The following is a 25248-nucleotide window of genomic DNA, read 5'->3' as shown; positions in this document are numbered from 1 at the left end:
TTTTGCCTTTGATATGATCTGCCTTAATTTCAATTGTTTATAGTTCTTTCCATTTGTTTGATGAGTCACAACTACACAACTTGTCTTTTGGGTATATCAAATTCTTTGCTTGTGTATTGCTTCAGCCTTTAGACTTCAGAAGTTGAGAATCACTTATTAATGAAAGAAAAAATATGGATCTCCAGAGCAAACATTTCTTGAGAAATTGGCAGCTTGATTTCTATTATTCTTGATTTTAAATTTTAATATTACAGGCCCTGTCTACATAAAAAGGTGAGGGGAAGATGAGTTAACTTCAAGCGTTACATTACATACTAGAACATACTACGTATCAGACCGTAACTCAAACTTGACCATATTCTATACTTTGCAGCAGAAAATCAAACTTCAGCAATAATGCTTGTGCTTTCTTCTACTTAAAAGATGAATTCCGATCAGCCTGACCAAGGGTGGAAGACCTTGTCTCACCTGTTCTAGGACTATGGAGCCCTCTCCCACCACTTCTAGGACTCTGTTCATGCCTCAATTCACTTACTCGAGGGCTATATGCTGTTTCTGAAAGTCTAGGGCTGTGAAGTCCTTTAACATCTGCTAGTGGAGTTGCTGTTGAACTGGTCACCTTTGAGCTAGAGGTTCGTCTGATCTCTCCACGGCTTCGAGTTATCACCTCATCTAGAACCTCTCCATTATCAACACAAGCAGCTCCCAAGCTGGAGGTTGCCTCCTGCCAGAATCATGAAAGCATGTCATGGGTATAAGCTAAAGCTCTGTCATAAGTGGAATCTTGTTGAAATGAAAAACTTATGTTTTTCCTTCAGAATGATCAGCATTAAATTAACATTTGCAGTTTTCTTGTTTCAATTTTGTAATATACTTACAGCAGCAAGGCTGAATGGCAAAGCAGGTGCTTCTTCATACTCGGCCGCATCTAAATCTTGAAGGTGAGCTCCTTTATAAAATTTGGGCAATATATACTGGCGCACTGGCACTAAAAGCATAATCATCAAAGGGAAGAGAACCCCTGCTATGGGAACCCATGTAATCCCAAAACACACCAACAGATATGTTGTTTGGAAAATTGTAAAAGCTGCAATTGTCTTGAACGGTACAGTTTCCACGAAGGTGGCATGGTAATCCTCAAGAACCCTGTGAATTGCAGTAAGAGTATAATTAACTTGTAGTTCATCTGGGAAGATCATAAATTGCAAATTGGTTAAGTAAATGGGACAAGACATACTTGTATCTTCTACTTGGAGCAGTGAAGAGTAGGAGGATCCGCTCCCAGAACTGGTTACCAGGTAAGCTTTCAATGGCCATAAAGGCAAAGTAACCCCAAAGAACAGAAGTGGGAGTTTTTCGGAGAAAGGGCATTGCTGCAACACAACCACCAACCATAACAGATTGGAGCAAGTTGCTCAGCCTTTGTTCTTTAACTTCTACAGGTAGAAGGTCATCTATATCCTTCTCTACATCAAATACTGACTCGTCCACTGGTGCATCAATGTTCCCCATGCTGGAAGCTAATTGAATTGTCGAATCCTTCAATTCCTTCAGACCCTAATCATACCAAAGGATGAACTAAGTAAATATGGAAAATAAGTAATAATATACATATATATGACAATCAAGAATGTTTCAGTACTCTGACAGAAGCCTCTTGGTGTATTAATGGAGTCTGCATCCGTTGATAAGCTTCTTGCATATTTCCATATAGTTGTCCCAGACTTGCATTCTTGCTGATACTTTTATGGGCTGTTGCGACTAAGCGATTGCGCAGTAGCTGCAGAGGTTAGGTAAAATTTGCATATCAGCTCAAACAAGTCTCCCATAATAAGAGACTGGTAGAGTCATACAAACATATACTTTAGTCAGTATACCTGATGTTTCAGTGTAGCCAGGCTCTTTGTATGCATTGGAGATTGTGGGATGACACCATTAGCTGGGGGGATTCCAATCAGACCACATACTATGACCTTGTTGGAGAAAAAGAGAATTAGCTTAGACCAGAACATGGAACAAGATAAAGTGCAGGAAAACCACTGAGAAAGAGAAGTTCTCCATACCATGAAGCCCAAAAGAAGTAAATCATAGTGAAAGGAAGGTGGTTTTCTTAAATTGAACTCTTTCTGTTGAGCAAGTTGAGATGCAATACTGTGGTCAAAGTAATAAAGGACTGCAATCATTGTAGCTGGAATGAAAGCTCCCACTATGTACAGAACAGGCACATCCAGCATCTCCTGTAAGTTGGAATTTATTAAAAAGCTTACCTTGCTGAAATGGCCACAGATTTACTAATCTTGAAGAAAATCAAATAAAAATAATAGCAGTAGAAATTCTATTTGAGTTGAGCTGATTTGTAGACAGTCTTTGAACCATTCTCAAGAGCAATGGCCATCAGACAGGGTATTGGCATGAATCCATTTTCAAAATCTTATCATCGAAAAAAGAACCTGCCTTGATAACTGTCCAGTTTTCATATGCACCAGGTGACCATGGATTGGGGCTAAAGAGGCGCCTGGGAATCCCTCTGGGAACACTGTTATAGGGTATGTAAGAAACTCCAGTCCAAATGAGCACCATCAGGGGGACCCCATAATCTGCAAGGAAGCCTCGCAGAGAACCTGCAAAGGTAAACCATCGACTAATCATATAGAGAACTATTTTTTTTTTTAACAGCTCATTTGCCATCTAATATTTGATTCTCAGTAGTAGTTTAATGTGATGGGTTTATTATTGTCGCACACACCAGACCCATATCGCCATGAACGTGCTTTTCTGCTTCTCAAAGCTGTGAGTAGAAGGCCAAAAGAGAGAACTAAAGCAAACATCCCATTAGCAAATCTCCAAGAAGGTTGAAATTCTGTTAATTTGGGATCTTCTCTCTTTGGAATGCGAAACTCCTCCACAAGGCCCTGGAAAAGCCAGTCTACAAGTCAGTGATCCCATTCAACTCAACAAAACCACTCAATAAGTTGGTACAGAACCCTCTCAATATTGAAGCAAGAATCCATCCGTTTGAACTCGAAAACTGTAATGATGAACAACAGTTAATTAAATTACAATGTTTATACCATTTAACTGGTCTTGTTTTGCAGGTGATCGGTACCAACAATAAAAGTAAAGTAGTAAAATCCTTACTTTGATGGCTTGTTGCATGAAGAGCATTGCGATGAGTAAGCCAAAGAGTTCACCAGCCACTCGTGTGAACCGATTGATGATGGAGCATGCCCCCAGAACTGCAAGCATGAACAGCAACAATGCCGTCCAGACGCACACCCTGCCCAACATTAAATCGAACTCAAGCGTTTGTTTTATTGAAAAACAAGAATGCAAGCTCAATGCTAACGTGGCATTCTTGGATTGAATTCCTGCAGATGAGCCAAACAAACCATACCACCCAGTCCATGCTAGAAACAGCTTTCGTCCCAAATCTTCTCTATCTTTGGCGAAGTCAAACATGAAAGTGTACATGAGTACTGTTGGCTCCGCCACTCCTAGGATCAGCAAGGGTTGACCACCCATGATTGAGTGTAGGATCCCGCAGAGAGCAGTTGATGCCAGCGTTTGAACTGCAGTTAGAGCTCCATCTATAGATTACAATGGAAGAATGATTCAGACCATCTTCCATGAAGCTTACTGTTAACATGAAACAGAAAGGAAAACTTCATGAATAACTTCATAGTACCAGTGTTTCTCTCCAACTGTTCGCCGAATGATATGACAGGAATTGCAGAAGCGAAAAAGATGTAAGTTGTGGGAGCCAAAATCCTGGATAGAGAAAGATTCATTGTCATATTATATGTTGAACAGTACAGGAGCACAACTAGAGTCATATGAAAGAATACCTGGAGCCTGCACTGAACCCCCCAGTCCAATCTTGCTTATAGCACTTCAATCTTCCTCGAAGATCATTCTTAATACCTCGGAAAGGCACGAATGTTTCCTCCATAATTTAACAGAGTTAGACCAGTGAATCGTTATATTTGAAACAGGAGTGCAAACTTGAAATCTACAACGCCAATGGGCTACATAATTGGAGCACCACAACCAGTTCCGGATCCTTTTTCAGAGAAGCTGGAGCTCAAAGAAGAGATTACTGATCAGAAGAGTACTGAAGACTGCTTAATAAAATCGCTAAAGCTGTAATGGGTTGACTGAATGGAGGGGAAACAGGTTGCTCGCAGAGACAACCAAAATGCTGAATTTTTTTGAAAACTGACCGGCATTACATGATTCGGCTTTGAATTCCAAACCCACCTAGATAAAATCAAAAACCAGGTAGGGCATTGGGTGATTAAAGCGAACCGAGCAGACTATTTCGCTTACAGAGGATAGTTATAGGGTAAGGACGAGAAGAAAGGTCCGTATATATAAGATTGTGGAAAGGGTTCAGAAAAGGGTCACTGTAGATTTGATGCAGAGATGTAATGCGTGTGTAGAAGCGGTTGTTCGGGTCAAAAGAGAATGAAAGGAACCACACTGTCAGCGCTCAAAAGCAAAAAAGAATAGAAAATGAAAAGACTCAGAAAGGATGAAAAAAAAAAAATCAGGAAAGCAAAATAAAAGACAAAACCCAGGAGATTCAAGGGATCGGAGAAACTGGAAATGCTGAAATGGAGGCCAGAAATGGGTCTGCTTCTAAGGCTTCAGGTAGTGAGAAAGATGATTAATGATGGAAGAGGCGCCATTGACGGAGGCTGAGAAAAACCCAAAATGGCTGCCAGAGCATACCGAGCTGGCTGGTAGAGGCCGAGGAAGCAGCCAAGCTGCTTCTACTGCAATTTTTTAATTATTATTCTTGCCGTCAAAGAAAATGCTTCATGGTGCATGTTTTTTCTACTGGTACAAACTACAAAGGAATCTTCTGGAAAATGAAAGATATGTTTCAGGGACTACCATTGCCAGTCACCTCAACCCAACCCAGTCTCTTTCTTTAAGATCATGAACTAACAAAAAATTGATTTAGAATACTAGTATCCTTTATTCTAACATTCTTTTCTCTAATCCCATCTCCGTGGGAAGAAAGTAATGGCGTATCTGCTCGATTTTGTTTCAAAAAGCATTTTCTTTCCACAGATAATGACCTCACCATGTAGCATGAAATATCAATTGGCCAGTTGCTAAACAAAATTGATGAAACCATAACAATAATGATAAAAACCAGAGCAGTTTTCTTAAGATTACAGCAAAAATAGGCCATTAAAGTGAGATTACTATAAAACATAATGGGTAGAATTTAGAAACTAGCTCCTTTTTTCCATGAAGAACTGAAGAATGCCAAGAAGAACTGAAGAAAACTGGTTTATTCATCCTTGGCTAATAAATTTAAAATTAACAGACTTCGACTTGCTCTTCTGCACCCACTCGTTGCATTAAAACCAAATCCTCAAATGGAGGAGCTACCCATATGAATTTCGACATCTGGTTCCTCCATCAACAAACAAAACCCTTCAATCGAATACTCAATAATTGACTACCCATCTTTGTTTTTTAAATCTAATAAATGCACCAACCACTTGAATTAAACCGAATGGAGCTTATAAAAGTCAATTTCCAATGGATGGCATATTATCACTGAACTTATAGTTCTGTTTGTTAAAATATCCCGTGAAAACACCACCTCCATTTAAATAAAACATTGACCCGAAAAAATAATCATTTCATCATGTGCATCTCCCTTCTTCACAACTCCTCTCACTAAACAAAAATCTGGAAAGAAGATGAAATTCCTTGTTTCTTGAGTAAGCCCAAAGAAGAAGCCTCTGTGAATAGGTTTGGTCTGTGATTCACTAAAGAACGCAAGTAGCTCTTGAGCTTTACCTTCCTGTATGTATCATTCTTGAAGAAAGATTGAAGATGGTAGTTCAATTAGGGTCTTTGTGGTTGGCTGTGATGGCTTGTCTTAGAAGAGAGTGCTGGGGTCAAGGATAGCAAATGGTTATCCATGGCTTTCCTTTCTAGCCTGTTAAAATTGGCAAGAGGGGAACAAGTGGTGGAGGTGACAACTAAAATGGGACAAGTCATACTGTAAAAATTTCAACTATACTTTTTAAAAATATTACTCTTTGAACTTGAAATGGTTAAAGGATGGGGAATTCTTTTATATTTATATTTATCAATAATATTAAAATTACTCTTTCAGTGAGAATCTCTCTTTCTCTCTCCCTCTTTCGGTGAGAAAGAGAGGTGTGAGCCCTTTAACCTAAATATCGAGTATGCGGGGGGCAAACGTGGGCGATCCTCTCACTCGTTTTGTTCATAGATGTTATGTCATATCGATAATTTTTTTCACATATCAGTTTACATGTATCAAGTACCTGCTAATATAGGCCAAAACAAGACATATATAAATTCTTTTAAATTATTTGATCAAATGAAATTTGACAAAAGTTTCATGTAATTCATTAAAAAGGAAATCCGACTTGGCACAGTCTTGGCACGACACATGGCATTAACAAGAGACAATTACTTCCACTAAACTACCAACTTAACCTTTTACACTTTTGAAGCTAGAAAAGCCTATTCTCAAGTGGAGGTATATCTGAATTATAACCTCCACTTAGCATGATTGTTAACCATCTCTATCTGGTGAAGCCTCTTGACCCCTCAGGCTACTTTAGCCAGAAGAAAGAAGAAGAAGAGTGTCATACACACCAACTCTGAGTATAGTTAATATCTTAATTAGGGCTACTTGAGGATCAATTAAGCTATACTAATGCAGAAGTTGGTAGTCCATAATTGAAGAAGCAATGGAATCTCTCTAGTCTTGCCTACACTGTTCACGTGAATCTAAAGAAGACTAATGGTGGAAAGAGGGGTTTTTGTATATTCTCACTAAGTTCTCAAGTGGTTCCTCCTTTAAATATTAAAAAGGAAAGAAGACAGCAATAAATTACAAGAGGAATCTGCTTTTGAGATTAATGGCATCAAAGTCTTTTTCCTACTCTCATTCCTTGACCTCCACAAAACTTTTAGCCAGTAGATTAACAATCAATAAAGCCGAAAAACAGCGACATTAACGATGATATAAAACAAAAAAATTGTGGATTATACACCAAAAGAGCATCATGACTTTAATCCTTAGTGAGACCCATTTTCATTGCAGGTTTTCAATCAGAGGTGAACAGTGGAGAAACAAAAGAAGTCTGAATTATTAAGTGCATTTCAGCATCTCCAAATGACTCTGTCCCACCACAGACCAGAAACCATGATGCATTCTCCTCTTTTAAAGCTTTCCAACACGAAAGCTGGTCATAAACTTGAGGTTATTTAACACTTTTAAGCTGGTGATCGCACTCAAAGCCATCCTTTTCCGTGGGAAAGTGAAGGGTTTTGGGTTAATCAGATCTTGGTGGTGATGTCTCATTTGTATAATCAAAAAGAGAGAAGAAGCTCACTCACCTACGAACCACACAAAACCCTTGTTCTTTTCTGTGTTTTTTTTTCTCTGGTTTCTCTTTCTTGGACTTTTTCTTGGGGGTGTGAAAGTATTGCATTGAATTGGAATGATTTTGTCTGGCATGAAGCGGTAATCATTGTGATCATCCCAGCCATTGCTTGAGTGGAGGGCCCCGGACTGGTTGATGGCGAGAGAAGTTCAACTATCAAGTAATTTAATATCCAGCCTTGTTACTATTCACCATTCTGGGGCTTTTAACATAGCCAGATGGAATTCTCTGGCGATCTCCAAAGGTTTCTGTCCATTGACTGAGTGGATTTAGACTCAGAAGCCTGCAATCAACTGTTGTCAGTGGGGCAGAAACTTGACTGGTCCTGTCATGGAGAGTTGAATTCAATGTTTTCTTCTGAATTTCTGGTAAATGACCTTGGACAAGTAGATGATTTGATCTGTGAAGATACAGCGCAATTATAGATTTGATGTTCGTAGGACCCAAGCAGCGGTGGTCAGGAATGCTCCGACTCTCCTGTAAGAGTTGACAATCGAAGTCATGATTTACAGTACTTATTTTGTTTTTAACCCAACTGAAATCTAGGAACAACATAGCTTCAGCACAGGCTTATACTTGTCATATTCGTTGGGGGTGAGAGACCAACCCACCATGAAAGGATCTCATATCTCCCTCCTACGGATAAGTGGTAGCAGTTTCAAAGGCTCCCCTCTTCTGCTTCAAATATGTTTCCCTTTGCTTTCCCTTAGCTTTCAATGTCTTTTAAATACATTTTTTAGAGCTTCTGGTGTCGAGGTCCTGAAAGGAAAAACGAGCTAGAATCTAAAACGGCTCTCTTATTCGTTGGAAGAATGAGATCCACCCACACTATGTGAATGAAACCAATTCGACCTAACCAATACGAGTAAGCAGTTTCAGAGGCTCACTCTTCTTTCATTTTTCAGGGGATCCTTCCAAGTTCCTGTACCATTCTACCCCAACTCACACAGCAAACAACCTCACCCAACCACAAATATGATACAACTTGTCCATCCCACTATGAAGAAATCTGATTGGTTTGTTCCCGGCCAGTGCTGGCCTGAAAGGGCACACATGAAATCATCTGCAGCTGCAGTTCATCCACAAATCGCCAATATCATTGGAGAAGCAGGCATAGGCAATATAGAGTAGACTCACCAGAAGAACAGTTCAGTTCAATCATTCACTGACCATGATCCAAGTTGCCCTGATGGATACATGACATAATAGAGCTGTAAAGGATACACAATATATTTTGTACATGGAAAGAATTATTCAAGGATTGTTAAAGCCCTCTTGCCTTCAAATAGGCCGGAAAGCATGGTTGAGATCAAAGCATCAGTTCTACAGCAGCCACTGTCCAAGAAGTGCAATAACTGATGCAATTCAAAGCATTTACATTTTAAGGCAGTAATCAATTATATCACAGAACAAACTGTGTAGATTCTCAGAACTTCGACTAGCAATTAGATCAATTAGAAGCATGGTTGAGATCAAAGCATCAGTTCTACAGCAGCCACTGGCCCGTGTCCAAGAAGTGCAATAACTGATGCAATTCAAAGCATTTACATTTTAAGGCAGTAATCAATTATATTGCAGAACAAACTGTGTAGATTCTCAGAACTTCGACTAGCAATTAGATCACAGAAAGAATGGTTTCCAATTAATGGGAATATAGTTAGCGCATAATGTGTCCTCTGAACTGGTGTCATGAATCAAAGACAAATTAAGACTTCCTGGATCATCTGTTAATTCTCATCCTCTGCTTCAGACGTTGTAAAACACGCGTGAATTCAAAAAATAGAGGGAAATTCATGCCAGCTGAGCTCTCCCTATCAGTTTCAGTACAGGGGTTCCCCCCTATAACCAAGTCAAACCCACCAAAACGTGCAATAAATTTATCCATCATTTTTACTCTCAGAGCTTCTACATCCTCAACCATAACTAATTCCCCAGTTTGCCTACTCTCATTCCACCACTTCCTAAGAATTTCTCGATTAAGTTTGGATGATTCAACACAGACAACCACTTTAAGATGAATCCCAAGACGGTGCAAAGCAACTTCCGCACCTCCAGACCCACTGAAAACAGATAGAAGCCTTAAACCATCTGGGAAAATCCGCTTCAAACCTGATAAATGATAACCCAGTGTGTCTGTCTGAAAGCTGTTTCTGAGTACTCTAAGTCTTTCTTTTGACCCACTAGCCCAACTTTGTGTATGACCCACTGGATAGCCTAATATCTTTTCCACTTGATCAGGCTCAATGGGGGTGACTTTGTACAAACCCACCCATAAAAGATTATTATTCTTGCATTGATGGAGGATATCTACCTGTTGTTCCCTTGAAAGCACACCTTGTGAATCTACTAATATCTGTCGTATTCTATCACATATTCGGTCCATTTCCACATTTCCAGACCTGATGTAACTCAGCTGTTTCCTTGTATCCCAAGAGGGCCACCATTTCTTTGTTTGTGGGAATGTATCTTCAATTGTCATTGCTGGTCTTGGAAGGATGTGGAACCTGTTTTCTTGGGGAAGATCGTGAATATATCCCTCGTTCCTTATGAATGCTGAGAAAAAATGAGTATTCACAAATTCTGGTTCAATATGATATAGAAACTGAGAAATTTTTGCCCAAGTTTGCTTAGAGATATCCGCAACATTCCCATACAAAAAATAAGGTGATCTATTATCTAAACGTTGAGAGTTCACGCAGTATCTGCTCAGTGGTGGAGTAGCACTCACTGATACGGTTGGTTTTGTTTCCATCCATTCATGTAGCTCTTTAGATGAACTTGTTTCTGTTTCCATTTCTCCAGCTTCAGGCTTGGGTTTTTTGAAAGAAGATAATTTGTCATCCAAAGAATCTAGTCTTCCCCTCTTTTGACCAAAATTGTCATCTGAGGACATGACATTTGCTCTTTTACCTTTTTCTGTTGATCTACAGTCAGAATTCTTAAAACAAGGAATACCGTATGAACTTAATGGCTTGGTTTCTCCAAAACGAATTTCTTCTCGCGATGCACTACCTGTGGACTCGGAATTGTTTTCACTCCTGTGGCCATCAATTTGTGATGGATCATCCTGCACAAAAACAAGAAAGAAGTGAACTCTTGAGCGAACAAAATACTAAAAGATGATAAAAGACCAAACATCATGCAAGGACACCCCAAACCCTCCTGGCATCATTGGAGACTTCCAGTAGATTTTAGACATTTCTAGTTCTTTTCCTTGTAGTTGGAATTTTATTCAGAGATCAGCTAATCATGTAGCTGACTCACTTGCTAAGCAAGGAGTTCCCCTCCAATCTCTCATTGTAATGGAGGCTCCTTTAAACAAAAAATGGTGAATTATAGATGATTAGCCAAAACGATGGTGAATTATAAAAATAGTGAATTTCATTCAAGGCAAAGCCAAAACAAAACAATAACAATTAAAAGAGCACCCCCTTTACAACAAGCAATTGGAGGGAGGCTCCTTGTTTAGTTAGGGAGTCGGCTAAGAAATTAGCTGACCTAGGATGATGAGACAAAAGAAAAATTAAACAAGAAAGCAATGTCTACAATTTCATGGAAAACTGCCCAGTGACACCAGGGGGCCTCGGAATAGGAGGAGCACCAGCCGATCACCACTTTGGAGTGACTTCAATGAGAAGATGATCACACAAATGATCCCAGAAAATGATTTTTTCTCTCATTGTAATGGAGCTTTTTTTTTTTTTGCTTTCAGACCTTTGAAAACTTCCGCCTTTCTCAAAAAAGGACACCCCACCCTCCCCCCACTTGTTTGGAAGCTGCATGATGGATGATTAGGAGGGACAGGAGGAGCCTCCTTCCCTATCCCTTTCTGCTTTTCCTGAAACAGAGAGGAACAGGAAGGGGACTGCTCCACACATTCCTCCCCACTTCCTTCAGCAAGCATCCCCCAGTCGTGCAGAACAAAAATGTAGAGAGGGGAGTGGATGCTGCCCTGGCCTGCCGCAGTCTTCGGTTGGAGTCGGGCATCCACCCACCCATGTCAGTCAGAAAGATGGCAGGAGTGGTGCAGGGCCCTTCCTGACAATGAAAGCTTAGCTTCTCCACTTTTTCCCCCTGGTCTGACTGACTGAGCCAGTTTAGCGATTAAAACTGTAGAAACGATTAGGTCTACTAGTAGTTTTAAGCTCCCCTTAGGTTTTAGAGATTTCTTTTACAAAAAAAAGAGAAGAGCCTAACCCAGGTCTGACAACATTGGTTCTAACAGTGGCATTCTCGTATGAACTTTGAATGACGAGAGAATTTACCCAACTGGAACCACATGTTTAGAGGAATTTCTTTGAGCAAGCAATAGAAATAAACTGGAGAAAACAAAGCTAATAATTGCAACAAGAGAAGAACATAACCAGCAAGAAAACTCACCTTCTCCTCCTTTACAGATCTCTCAGCAATTTGATTAGCAAAGATGGAATCAGCTAGCTCCAATATTGGAACTCCTGCACCTGATAATCAGCATAGGCTTCAGACAGAATGCAGATGCAGTTTAACCTTTAAAAAAAAAAAAAAACTTAAAGGACTTTAATCTGTGACTAGAAACATTACTAAGTAAATTACTCACCAAAATTACCAATAGCTTCTGATATTTCAGTTTCTCTAAAACCCATTTCAAGTAAGCGAAGTGTCTTATCCATAGTCCCAAATAGAGTTTCATTGGTAATTACCTGGTAATTCAAGAACAGATTATGAAGAACTTGAACTTCTGATATAAGCACTGATAAACTACATGAACAAGCAAACAAAATAGTTTAATGACAAAGGTGATGCAATGTGACAGAAAAAAGAATCACATAATAGAACTCTTCTCTTAAGAGCTAAATATTCTCCTGGCAATTTCAGAAATTACATGGGAGCACAGCTGTTGTGCCAAGGCCCTTTCGGTCATTTGCAGATGCTTTTAAGAGTCCCAAATGTTATGGCACCATTATTAAGGCCTTTCATTAAAGACCAGTTATGCAAAATGGGTTAGAAAATATTCGAAATGCCCCGTTTTCTTTTTCTGCAAAATAATCCACCAAATCAAATCTATTAGACAGATGGAATAAACAACTGGCAGGTCCAACCGTGACAAGTTCATTCATATTGCTTAGAAGTACAGATATAGACAAAAGGAACTGCAGATATCACCTTTCCTTTTTATTCTCCCACTTTAAGTTCTGTTATCATTTTCCCATCTTCCTTACCCCTCTTTCAGATCCTACTTCCCTTTTATATTTCATGTTTGACTTCCTCGATTCCACCTTTCAAAAGATAAGCAATAGAGTTTTAATGCTCCATACTATCTAGAAATCACAACTCTACATATCCAACTGTCAAATGCAGTTTACCTGCATGTTTTTCTGGCATTTAGCCAGAGTGAAGGCAATTCATGCTCACCAGTCAGTACATGTTATGTGCAACTCAGTAATACTTTCTGATTTAATTGTTTATAGCATTAATATACTAGGAAGTATATATTTCCAAAAAAATACTAGGATGTATTTTCTTTCTTTCTTCTAATCTATCACATGTAAGACAATGAGATAGGCTCTTTAATCCAACAATTTTATGGGCTAGAAAAGTCCAACTTGGTGTGTATTTTTAGTGATATAGCTTATCCAACTCCTCAAGTTTTTATGAGCGATTTGATTTTTATTCTTGGTAGTTGGTACAAGAGTGAAATAAACTCAAACTGTATGTTTTTATTTCTTAACAAACTTCACACTTCACCCACAATGCCTGTGCATTACTAGTTCATAGCCCACATAGTTCCATCTCAAGAAATAGAAGCATATTAGAAGCATGTAAAGACAGTCAAAGTGAAAACAGCACCATCTGTTTTTTTGAATGCGTTAAAATACTGATGCAAGGGTAGTTTGGTCATTTTACCAAACTTGTGTGGAGGTCATGACTCCAGCATGTTAGGTTACTTGTCTCTATGTTATGTTTCAGGTTTGGTATCATCTGTTATGTATTAAAGAAGTGATGTTATAACTCTTCAAAAAAAAAAAAAAAAAGTGATGTTATAAAGAGGGGACTAGCTCGAATTTTGAGCCTAATCTCAACAAGCTCCTGTTGCTTTCCCAAACTCTCTTCTCTTCTCAATTTCTTCCATCTCCCTCTTCTAAATCTGTCCAAGATTCTTACTTTTCATGGTATCAGAGCAATAGAAGACGTTCTTGGGCTTTTCCACATTGATCAACCCTATTGGTTTTAATGGTGAATTCTACCACCGTGTTTGGTCGATTATCAAGGGAGATATTTATAAAATGGTTGAAGACTTCTTCATGACTGGCATCTCCTTCCTCAGCATGGGAGCTTCTTTTATCTCTCTAATCCCCAAGAAGAGAAATGTCGAGACCCCTGGTGACTTTCGTCCTTTCAGCCTCATTTCAAGTTCATACAAGATCATTGCTAGACTCCTCACAAACAGACTCAAAATAGTTCTCCCACTTGTTATTAGCCATGGCCAGAGTGTTTTCTTAAAGGGCAAAAACATCTTGGACTCGGCTATGGCGGCGCACGAGTTGTTTGATAAGTTTTCTCGCTCAAAGGATTCAATCTTTATCCTTAAGCTGGATTTAGAAAAGGCATTTGACCGGGTAAATTGGAGTCTACTGGATGACATTATGAGTAGGATGGGCTTTGGAGATCGTTGGAGATATTGGATTAGCAGCTATTTGTCCTCCGCTTCGTACTCTCTTATCTTAAATGAAACAATTTGTGGATGCTTCAAAGGATCTAGAGGATTGAGATAGGGTGACCCTCTTTCCCCTCTTCTTTTCAACATTGTGGCAGAATTTCTTTCTGCTATGCTAGTCTCAGCCAAAGAATGCGGATGGTTGCATCCAACCAACAACTCCTCGGCTTTCAACATTCTGGTGCTTAAATATGCGGACGACACTTTGATTTTTGGTGCAGGAACACTAGACAACATAAAAAAAGTAAAGGCAGTTTTGGGGCTCTTTGAAATCTACTCAGGTCAGAAAGTCAATTAGAGGAAAACTTCTTTGATTGGATTCAATATCAAGCCAAACTCTCACTCAGAAATAGCAGAGGTGCTTGGGTGTGTAATCTTATCCACCCCTTGCACTTACCTTGGCCTCCCTCTGTTCACTGGTCGTATTTGCAAAGATCTTTGGATTCCAGTCATAGAGAAGATGGAATTATGTCTTGCATCATGGAAGGGTCATCTGCTTAGCAAGGCTGGAAGGTTGACTCTTTTGAAATCATGTATCGTTGGCATCCCAAACTATTATCTCTCCTTCATGCCTTGCCCAACTTCTATTTGTCAGCAACTTAATAAAATGAAGAAACGTTTTCTTTGGAGAGGGAATACCCGGATTTCAAGTACCATTTGGTCAACTGGGAGGAAGTTTGCCTTCCAAAAATTTTTGGAGGTCTCGAAATTCGACTCTCCAAAGACATGAATCAGGCTTTACTCCTAAAATGGATTTGGCAACTCAATTCATCAGCTCCAAACCTTTGGAAAAATATGGTGCTTTCAAAGCTCGGCGTTTCCTCAAAATGATGGACAAATGGGGGAAATAGAAGGATCTCCTATATGGCGGTCGCTTTATCTCTTGACTCCTACTTTCTCAGCAGCAATCCGATTTTATATGGGAGATGGCCATCATATCAGATTTTGGGAAGATTTATGGTTGGGGGATATGCCTCTTCAGAGCACTTTTCCTAGCCTCCACAGTATTTGAAGTTGCTGATAATGGGGGATGGAACATTCAGCCTCGTCGTGGCTTATCTGATTCAGAAGGTCTTGAAACCAGTCAACTGTTGGACACTTTGCAGTCAACCAAAATCCAAGCTAACAAATCAGACAAGCTAATCTGGTGGCCAGATAAAAGTGGCTCCTTCTCTGTCAACTCCGCCTATCTTGTTATTTGAGGAGAGATCACTCGGGGTCCCAAGCATGCCGTGGAATTCACTTGGCGTCTTAGTGCCTCCCCAAAAATAAAATTCTTCATGTGGAGTGTTTGCCGTAATAGGATTCTCTCTGCCGACAACCTCAGAATTCGTGGCAACCGCGGAGTTGACCCCATTTGCCCTTTCTGCCATGCACATGAAGAAACTGTAAGCCACCTGCTCCTTTTGTGCCCTTTCTCTTGGGGGATTTGGACATCGATTCTTAACAAAATTGGGCTCCAACTCTGCTTCCCTGAGGATTTTTCAGCCACCTGTCGTATGCTTGCTAGAACTCCTATCCCCGGTATTGGGAAACTGATGATCTCTGCTATATTCGCATTCATCCTGTGGGGTCTTTGGCTGGAGCGAAATCAACGAAGATTCAATGCCAAACCCAGCACTCAAGATAGAGTTATTGAAACCATCTCAGGCAATATTGCTACTTGGCTTCACTCAAGAAAGACCTTCTCCCCGTTCTCTAGAACATCCATCAGGGATAATTGGAGAAGCTTAGCCCAGCTCCACCTCTCCTCGAAGCCTCCTGTCATATGCGAATGGACCCCGCCTCCTGCTGGAGTCCTTAAGCTGAATTTCGACAACTCTTCTCTTGGTAAGCCTGGCTTAGCTGGGTTTGGTGGCGTGATCCGGGACTCTCTTGGGAACCAGATCATCTCTTTCTTCGGGCCCCTTGGTATTGCAGACTCTACAACGGCTGAACTCCAAAGCCTCCTCAATGGGCTTCGTGTTTTTCGTGATCATTGCTCCAGACCTATCCTGATCGAGGGAGACTCTAAGGTAGTGATCGGTTGGTGCCAGCATGCCTCTACTCCTTCGTGGCGTCACTGGGATGTTTTTTTTGAAGTTTTGGATATTGTAAATCTCTTAGAGTGTTTCTGGTCTCTCATTCCGAGATCAGCAAATTCTGTAGTTGATGCTCTAGCCAAGCAAGGAGCCTCCTTGCAATCTCTTGTTGTCAGGAGTTAGCTCCTTTTGTTTCTCTTAATAAAATTCACATTTCATAAAAAAAAAAAAAAAAAAAAACCCTATTGAAGGTCCTTTCCACCAATTCTGGACTGGTAGGCTAAAAATCAAAATTTTCTTCTTCTTCTTCTTCCTGCCATAACCATTTGGTTGATGATTTCTACAGCCTATTGAGCAGTCCATATAATGTACTGCCCTTAAAAGGGGTGGGTCCCTAACTGAAACCCTAGCCCCTTTCTTACCTATGCACTCCTTCCAAGACCAGCATCATCACCTCTTGCCTGCATCGTCATACCAGGTGTCCTCCAAACTGATTTTTCTCAAGTTTAATTACTGATTTGAAGAATGCATGTGCCGTCGTTACCCATCAGATTGTGCCTTAAGTCTACTGACTGTACCTAATTTTGACATGTGGGGCCCACTTAATCTGCGCAGAGATCTTTTGTTGTGGGGGTTGGAATTTTTTTGGAATAAAGGGGCTTGATTTGGATAAAATTGTGGTGGGATAAATGGCAGAATCCAGCAAGCAGGAAGTTACACTTAAACCTGTTGAGAGTTCAGACAACAAATACTTTCAATCTATCCAGATTACTTCAGTTAGATTGAATGGATAACATTATGTAAATTGATCCAGGTTGGTACTTATGTTATTGAAGGTCAAAAGAATAGCCATGTATATCAAAGATGATCTCCCTATCCATATGAATGAAGATTATGAAGCTGAAGACAACCAGGTGACAACATGGTTGGTGAACAACATGAAGTTACATTGTATCACCCAGATTTTAAGCTGTGGGACAGCTAAGGAGATGTGAACCACACTGGCCTCTATTTTATCTCAAGAAAGCAATATGTTTCGTATTTATGAACTATATTCGTTACTTCAACATGCAGAGGGGTGACATGTCAGTTACTGATCACTTCACTGAGACGAGGAGTGTTCTACAAGAAATCAATACCTTTCATCTAATTATTACAAATGTCGAAGACATATAGAAAGAAAAATCAGATTAAGTTGCCAGATTTCTAGAAGTTAGGGTCTGAACATGATGTTATTAGAGCACAATCGTGGGCCAATGATGATGTCACCACTCTTAAACAAGCCTTTAACAAAGTTATTCGAGTAAGGGTTACTATATACTAAAAATGAGAATATTGATATATTGGGATATTCAGATGCAATTTGTGTTGGGTGTAAAATGGATAGAAGATCTACTACTGGTTACTACTGTTTTGTTGGAGATACCCTAGTGAGTTGGAAAAGCAAGAAACAAGTCGTAGTGGCTAGATCTAGTGCTAAGGCACAATACGGGGCAATGACACATACAATTAGTGAGCTTATGTGGGTGAAATCCGTTCTTGTTGAGTTTGGGTTTCTTGCTCCAAAACCTATAGTTATGGAATGTGATAATCAAACTGCTATATTCGTAGGAGTAACATAGTATTCTATGAATAAAGCTTTTAGAAGTTGATGGCCACTTCATTAGAGATGCTCCCACACATGGGAAAGTGGTCACCCCATATGTGAAGTCCTTAGAATAACTTGGAGATGTGCTCAAAAAACCTCGTGGAAGGCTTGAACACCTTGCATTTCGTAACAAGTGGGAACTATTAGATATTTAATCTTTGGCTTAAGGGGGAGTATTAAAATACTGATGCAAGGGAAGTTTGGTCCTTTTACCAAATTCATGTGGAGGACACATCCAGCATGTTAGACTACTTGTCTTTATGTTATGTTTCAAGTTGGGTATAATTCTGTTATGTATTAAAGAATTTATAAGGGATATTATACATAGGGGCATTATTGTCCTTATACTTCAAGCCACTTAAGTGATGTTATAAAGAGGGGACTGGCTCGAATTTTGAGCCCAATCTCAACGAATCTCTTGCTGCTTTTCTCCAAACTCTCTTCTATTCTAAATGTCTTCTATCTCTGTCTTCTAAATCTCTCCAAGATTCTTATTTTATAGAATGCATGATTCAACTGCATTGATACAACCTTTACAAAAGGAAGTCAAAATAATCCAAACACATGCTAGTTATAGAGAAGAAAAGAGTAACATAAATCAATTTTATGCATAGGTAAATTACCTTATCATTCGTGCTATCATTAGTTGACCCATCTACATCTTTTCCTCCAAAGCTCCCTGCTGTTCGTGCGGCTAGTATAAAATCCAGAAGATCTTCAATAGGTACATCTTCTCCTGCAATAATCTGAGTCAAACCCCATTCCACTGACTTACAGAAGTATAAATCGGCAGTACAAGGCCATGAAACTGCACTGCAAATCTTTAGAGCTGCTTAAATATCAAGCTTGACTGGTAATCCACAAATTGACTAATTAGATTTCTTAGTTTTTAATTAAGAAAACCTCTAATTCAACAAAAGCCCCAAAATAGTATATCATCCCAATCCAGCAGCTCCAAGGTCAAAGCGATGTATGGCATTGGGCTGCATGCATACTTGATCACGTTATGTAACATACCATAAACAACAATAAAGATGTTATACTGTAAGAAAATTATTTTCAAGCCTAAAAATGATAAATAGCTATTTTTCATTCCTTGATGAAACACATATATCTTCATTTAAAATCCTTAATAAAATGGAAAACAGGTATAACTTCAGAAACTCATTCGTAATAGACGATCACAAATGGTTCATACAGTTAGCTCTTAGAAACAACGATAAATTCCATGAGATTTAGCTAACATTTCTTTAGCCTCTATAGCTTTTTGTATCTAATGGAATAACAGATGGCAAGATATTATTATTGTGTTTAAGACTATTTGTTAAGGAATAGTCCCACATGGATTAATGAGTATAAAGATCTTGAGTTTATTAGTTAGGAAAGAAGTTTCCCAAGTTGGCTAGTCATTTTGGGATAAGCTTTGGACCTAACTTAACATGGTATCAGAGCAGGTATTCATATGTGGGCCAACACCTAAAGTATCCACTTATAGAGCCACAAAAAGAGGGCCTACACCTAAACTATCCACTTGTAGAGTCACAAAAGAGGGCCTACACGTGAAGGGGAGTGTTAAAGAATAGTCCCACATAGATTAATGAGTACAAAGATCTTGAGTTTATTAGTTAGGAAAGAGGTTTCCTAAGTTGGCTAGTCATTTAGGGATATGTCTTGGACCCAACTTAACACTATTATTTACCATTATTACTATTTCATTTTTATTGCTCTTTTTCTGTTTACTACAAAGTGACTATAGATCAACATCTCTCCATTAAGTATTTTTATCATGTGATAATGGTCTTCACTGCTGCAACTTAAATTACGTTTGGGTTTGATGGGCTCTTCGTCTCAAAAACTCCTCACTCTTCTATAGAGTAATTATATCAGGGGCTGGGGAGAGGGCACTATGGTTTGGATTAGTGATTCCTGTGGATCCTTCGCTGTAAAACAATATGCCTTATTATGTGGGTATAACCTTGAGCATTCATTGTTAGTGGCACATAGTTGTGAACATTTCTTTAGCCCTGGAAAATACACATTCTATACGGTGTGTAGCAAAAGATAAATTCCCAGAAATGATCAAATCCGCAGGAGGTGGAATAGGAGTGAAGACCAGAGTTGCAAGCTATGTGCTCTCTCTAAAACAGTGGATCACCCTTTCTCCATTGGCCCCTTGCCAGACAAATCTGGAATGACTATACTTCTCAAATTAGACCCGCACTTTTTTCCCTCTCATTGTTCTCTTCCGTTTTATTAATACATCTTCAAAAAAAAAAAAAAATGGTTCTCCTCTCCTCTGGATCAAGCTATCATATTGCCTTGGGAACAAATAGGCTAACTTTTGAGTTTGATCTTGCTGCCATAACTTGGAATACTGGGAAGCAGCATAATAGGAGAATCTTCAACAAAAGACAAAAGCCCTAGGAGTGATAGAGAACACAAATGCACTACACTCTATTTTGGACTAGTAAAGTTCAAAGACCCTCCAACTCACTAGCTCTAAATTAGAAGGAACTGGAAATTGGTAATCAACTCAACCAACCACCACAACCTGCTCTCCTCCTCTAGAGGTTTGACTTACAGTCAACTTCAACATTAGCTCTAGTGACAATCCTGGACTGGCTAGAGGGGGAGGTGTAATTAGGGACATAACTTCAACAGATGGTATTCTCGATCCATTTTCCTTGTCATTTCTGCTCCTTTTGATCACCGTTAATTCAAAATAGTGGAGCTCGAGGCCCTTCTTCCAAGCCTCAAACTCTTCAAAAGCATGTTCTCTTCTCCACTCATAGCTGAAAAGGACAGAAGTAGCTATCAGTTGGGCTTCTCGAATGAAAGCCTCTTGATTTATTTTGACAAGATTGAAAACAGGTAGTTCATTGCTCTAACGTGAAACCACACAGAAAAGTGCCAATAGTAATGCAAACTAATTGAATATGGGATGTGTCACCAGCAACATCCCACTGTTGACACCTCCTTGTTCAACCGCTTAGGTCTCAGCTGCTTTCATTGTTGTTTTGCTGGAATTTTTGTCCTGTGTTCTTCTTAGTTGCTCTCACTTTGTATTTGATCATTCATATCATGTACATTTGCTCATTTACAAGCCCAATTAATAAAAACTCTTTTCTAATTGCCCCACCTCCAAAAAAAAAATACAACTCCTGGTTAGTTTTTTAGCCAATGAACTAAATTATCGATGATCTTAGTGTGCAGAAGCCATTCAAATAAAGACATTAAAATTAGCTAACAGGAAATAAGCACCTAAATGCATTCAAGAAACATAATAAATATATATATATATATATATATATATATATATATATATATATATATATATATATACTGAAGAAAAGAAACATACCAAGCCTGCCAATTGCAAAATTGATTTCTTCTAAAGAGAAATCCATTTTTAACAAAGATCTCCTTCTGTCTGAACTAACCTCAGCAGTCTCATCATTTTCCTGTAAATAAGAAAAGGAAAAGTGAATGTCAGAAAAGACATGTATATCATTTTATTCAAAAGAAATTATCAATGTGTGTATATTACATACTATAAGATACAAATCATACATTATATAAAATATAATATATATACATATATTAAGTCCACACATCTTGGAGGAAGAGGGCAAGCTACAAGGCTAAGCACAGAAGCAGAAGAGATTACTGACAGTAATATCTTCTTATGCTAAAAAACTCAAATAACAAAAATTCCAATGCCAACTTAAACCTGAAAAAATAAAAAATTCAACTGTTGTTTCTTAGTTAAAAGTATAAAGGAATCCAACATTAAGAAAACAAAACTTGAGCTGTCAAAACGAAGCCACTACAGACACCAACTCCTTAAGTCATATGAAAAATTGCATCTTTTTGTGTCCTCTTTCTTTTTCTTTTTTTTCCAGCCACATGCATCATCTAATTAGTTCCTTTGCAACCTCTCTAAAAGAAATTCCCCAAAGAGTTGAAAAGTAAACTATTTTAAGGTAGTTGAGCACAAAAGCAAGACCAGTGAAAACTCAACATCTTATTGGCAATAACTCCATGTTTCCACACCCTTCATAGCTAAAAAAAGTGACTGGGAAAAATGTTTGCATTAATAATGTATGTGTTAATGATATTACTCTGCAGTAGAATTTGTTCAGCTCATGAATATAATCAACATATGCATGACAATGAGAAAGCATATAAAAAAATCTGGCAATTGAAGCAAATAATACTAGATTCTTATTCAAGAACATAAACAAACTATTCAGCCAAATATCATGAAATCCCTTAAAACATAACATTGAGATGCAGCTACCTCAATTTCTTCACTACTGCCGAGTGAAAATTCCAAAGATGAACTTTTCTCAGCTTTTGGAGAAACTTGGTCATCAGGAGAATTTGAAATGCTTGACTTCTCCAAAGCCTAAATCATTCAAAAAGAGTAGTTTCAATTAGCCATATGTATCTTAAGCAAAGATATATTTAATGTCAAATAACTAGAATACATGAACTGTACGCTCCCTTTATCAAGCACAGATGGCAATGTTTTTAATCACATATTCAAATCTTCACCTTTCTTTCAAGAGACAGAATAATATCGTGCATTAAATGATATAAAATTCCATAACAGTACATGTAAAATATATCATGTAATAAGTATAAAAATTCAAGATCTGATAGAAAATGTAGACTTGTATATCAACCTCCAAATATCCTACAGACAAACCATCGTCAATTAGCTCGCTCACCCAGGTGCGGTGAGAGCAAGCAAAGAAGTCCCCATCCACTTAAGGATTCGCAAACATAGAAGTTATCACTTACAGAGTAGGTAAAGAGTGTTTCCAGTATTGAGTCAGCATCTGCATCACCTGGATGTATGAATAGAATCATTTAGTAATTAAAAATTTCTGAGTTCAGATGTAACATGTGTCATATATGGAATACTCTATTTGCAAAAGTACAATATATGCACATGTTAATGCATGCCAGAATTGTAGGCATCAAAATGTCTGCCTACCATTTTCCTCAATAACTTTCTCAACAAGGCCAGGGGAAAACCCCATACTCACAAAGGATGATTTTAGATCACTGGAAGATGAGCTTGCATAACTCTCCTATGATCAATTAAAAAAAGTGGTTAATAAAATAAATAAATTGACAGAAAAATGTGATTACAACAATAAATAAATTAATGTGTGCAAAAAGAAAATGGGATTGCAGAGAGTAGATTTCTGTGATTTGACATTATAAGAGTTTTAGAGGGAGCAGCAGGACAATTTGGTTTACAGAACTAGGTTTTAAAGAATTGATTTAGATGGAGCAAGTACATAATCAAGAAGCAATCTACCTCCTTAGGCTTCATATAGAATGGTCGAGTATGCAACTCCATGCCCATGGCTGGGACTTTTGATATGTCCTGAGCACCACTTTCCAGGTTTGCAGAGCTATCACCATTCGAAAAGTCTAATATTTTTCCCTACAAATAGAAAGAATGAACCATGAAATGCCATGCTGATAGCTATTCACAAAGAAAAGCTTTTCCATCTTAGAAATTAACAGAAAATACCATCTTAAAATGGAGAATGAAACAGCTTCTTCCGCAAATCCTCAATAGAATCACTGAAGGAACAACAAGACAGCATTAATTTGGTTATATCAACAAATCAATGCAACATGGAGTCAGTAATGGTATATTATTTAACAGACAACTCCAACAAGTTAGTACTTCTGGTAGATACACGGAGGAAAATAGACCTCACAAAAATCTGTGTCAGATGCATAATCAGAAAATGGCCAGCAATATGAGTTTTTTTTTGTGAGACATATATGAACAACCTAATCAACCTATACAGATTTTTTATAAGGCAAAAAAATTTTAGTGGTTACGTTTATCCCGAGCATAATCAGTGATAGTAGGAACAATCCCATTTCCCATTTTAGTAGGAAAATTTTTAAACTTATTACTTAAAAGATATTTTCTAACTTGGCCAGTCATTTTGAAATGGTCATCAGTTTTAACTTATTGTGGTACCAAAGCAAGATATCCGCCTTATTCGGCCCAATTTGTGTCCTGATTAAATTGTACCCTGTTTGTGTTATTCACGTCTCAAACCCATTTAGGCTTGGATGAAAGGGAGAATTAGTTCGAATAATCACACATGGTCATTATCAAGAAGAAAAGTCATGTGATTAATAGTTGGGGAAAAGGCCTTCTAATTTCAGCCACTCATATTGGATGTACCTGGAACTAACTTAACAATCAGCTGAGAATATAAAAGATAATTTGGCAACATCATCTAAATATTTGAAGAGCATAGCAGCTCATACACATCTTTTCTTTTCTTCCAGTAAATGGAAAAAGTAACATCACTTCAAAGTTAGATTTTCCTTAAGGCAACTTTTAATGATTGTCAAAGGACATTTTCGCACATGCATGCACTAAGTAACAGATTAATTTTCTAGTCTCGCAAAAAGAAAACACATTTTCTTAGAACCCCTACATTAGTCGATTAACAATCAAATACATCGTGGAAATGATGAATGGCGCAGTTTCATTAGAACTAAAGTTAATCAAAGAAAGATGATATACATGCGGTAGTCGATCTTTCACTTAACCAGGAACTCCAGGGGAACTATTTTGCGGAAACTATTTCACGCCCGTGGAAGTTCTTGCTCAACGAACCAACGGATCACGGATGTGCTATACAAACCACATTTACGAAAACAGCAACCGACAGATAAGATTTCTTTTAAATCCATGCAAATAAATTATTGAATACGCCAAACCTCTCTTTCTAATTCATACATTGCAAAGTCCCCGTATAAACTCAAATCCGATCAAGTTCCCATGCAATGACACCCTTCAACCCCGACGAACTGTTAAACGAAATAGTGTTTCCTTTAGTCGAAATACAAAACCAAAGCAACTGAATCTTTACGAAGGAATCTTACCAAAAAAGTATACAATAGAAAGAAAACGCCGATCAGGTAAAGAAAAGAAACCACGATACATGTGAAGTAATGCGCTAAAAAAGAAACTGAAACAAATACCTCTGCTGACTGAAAACCAGGCTTGAGCTCAACACAAGCAAATTGAGTGAGAGAGAGGGAAAGGAAGCGCCTCTGGCGCTTGCTCGCAGCCAAATGGAAGCCCTCTGCTTTTGTGCCGACGGGGAATTTTTTTTTTTAAAAAAAACGCCTTTTGTACTGGTATGCCGTCAGAGTCTGACCATATTTCAGAAAAATACGATGTTATTTAAGGGTAATTTTTTTAATACGATACATGCGTATCCAAAGATAGAAATCTAATATCCCAACTCTATATATGGTCAAATTTAAATAACAAATAATAATTTTATAATTTAAAATTATTAAAATATTTAAAATATTAATTTATCTTCACGATTGTCATGTAAAAAAATATTTATCAAAAATCTAAAAATCAAAATTAAA

General features: G+C 38.3%; 2 protein-coding genes across 4 annotated transcripts; both read right to left on the bottom strand.

The window, feature by feature from the left end:
* Positions 1–199: 199 nt before the first annotated feature.
* On the bottom strand, positions 200–4828 carry LOC137958481 (probable boron transporter 2). 2 transcript variants are annotated; one of them, XM_068805528.1, is made up of 12 exons: positions 3846–4825; positions 3686–3768; positions 3395–3587; positions 3139–3277; positions 2747–2912; positions 2455–2621; positions 2064–2237; positions 1878–1973; positions 1643–1780; positions 1238–1557; positions 879–1146; positions 200–724 (listed from the first exon to the last, which is right to left on the bottom strand). In XM_068805528.1, exons 1-12 carry the CDS (start codon positions 3947–3949, stop codon positions 413–415), a joined length of 2160 nt encoding a protein of 719 aa, XP_068661629.1. In that variant the 5' UTR covers positions 3950–4825; the 3' UTR covers positions 200–412. The 2 variants fall into 2 exon arrangements, with proteins under 2 accessions (XP_068661629.1, XP_068661627.1); XM_068805526.1 differs by having other exon boundaries at positions 1878–2237; positions 3846–4828.
* Positions 4829–8640: 3812 nt separating this feature from the next.
* LOC137959715 (probable inactive DNA (cytosine-5)-methyltransferase DRM3) lies at positions 8641–24941 on the bottom strand. 2 transcript variants are annotated; one of them, XM_068807048.1, is made up of 13 exons: positions 24847–24941; positions 24602–24672; positions 24386–24496; positions 23363–23415; positions 23144–23272; positions 22814–22910; positions 22618–22664; positions 22112–22219; positions 21173–21272; positions 18435–18547; positions 12025–12127; positions 11829–11908; positions 8641–10515 (listed from the first exon to the last, which is right to left on the bottom strand). In XM_068807048.1, the coding sequence occupies exons 4-13, from the start codon at positions 23363–23365 to the stop codon at positions 9169–9171; spliced, it is 2127 nt and encodes a 708-aa protein (XP_068663149.1). In that variant the 5' UTR covers positions 23366–23415; positions 24386–24496; positions 24602–24672; positions 24847–24941; the 3' UTR covers positions 8641–9168. The 2 variants fall into 2 exon arrangements, with proteins under 2 accessions (XP_068663149.1, XP_068663150.1); XM_068807049.1 differs by lacking the exon at positions 24386–24496.
* Between the last annotated feature and the right edge of the window lie 307 nt (positions 24942–25248).

The sequence above is a fragment of the Aristolochia californica genome, unplaced genomic scaffold, assembly GCF_029961685.1.
Source record: "Aristolochia californica isolate CCGP_79_NKW_82.1479 unplaced genomic scaffold, dmAriCali1.0.hap1 SCAF_3, whole genome shotgun sequence".
NCBI lineage: Eukaryota > Viridiplantae > Streptophyta > Magnoliopsida > Piperales > Aristolochiaceae > Aristolochia > Aristolochia californica.
Note: the sequence above shows the minus strand (reverse complement) of the source record. Positions and strands in the feature narration are given on the sequence as shown.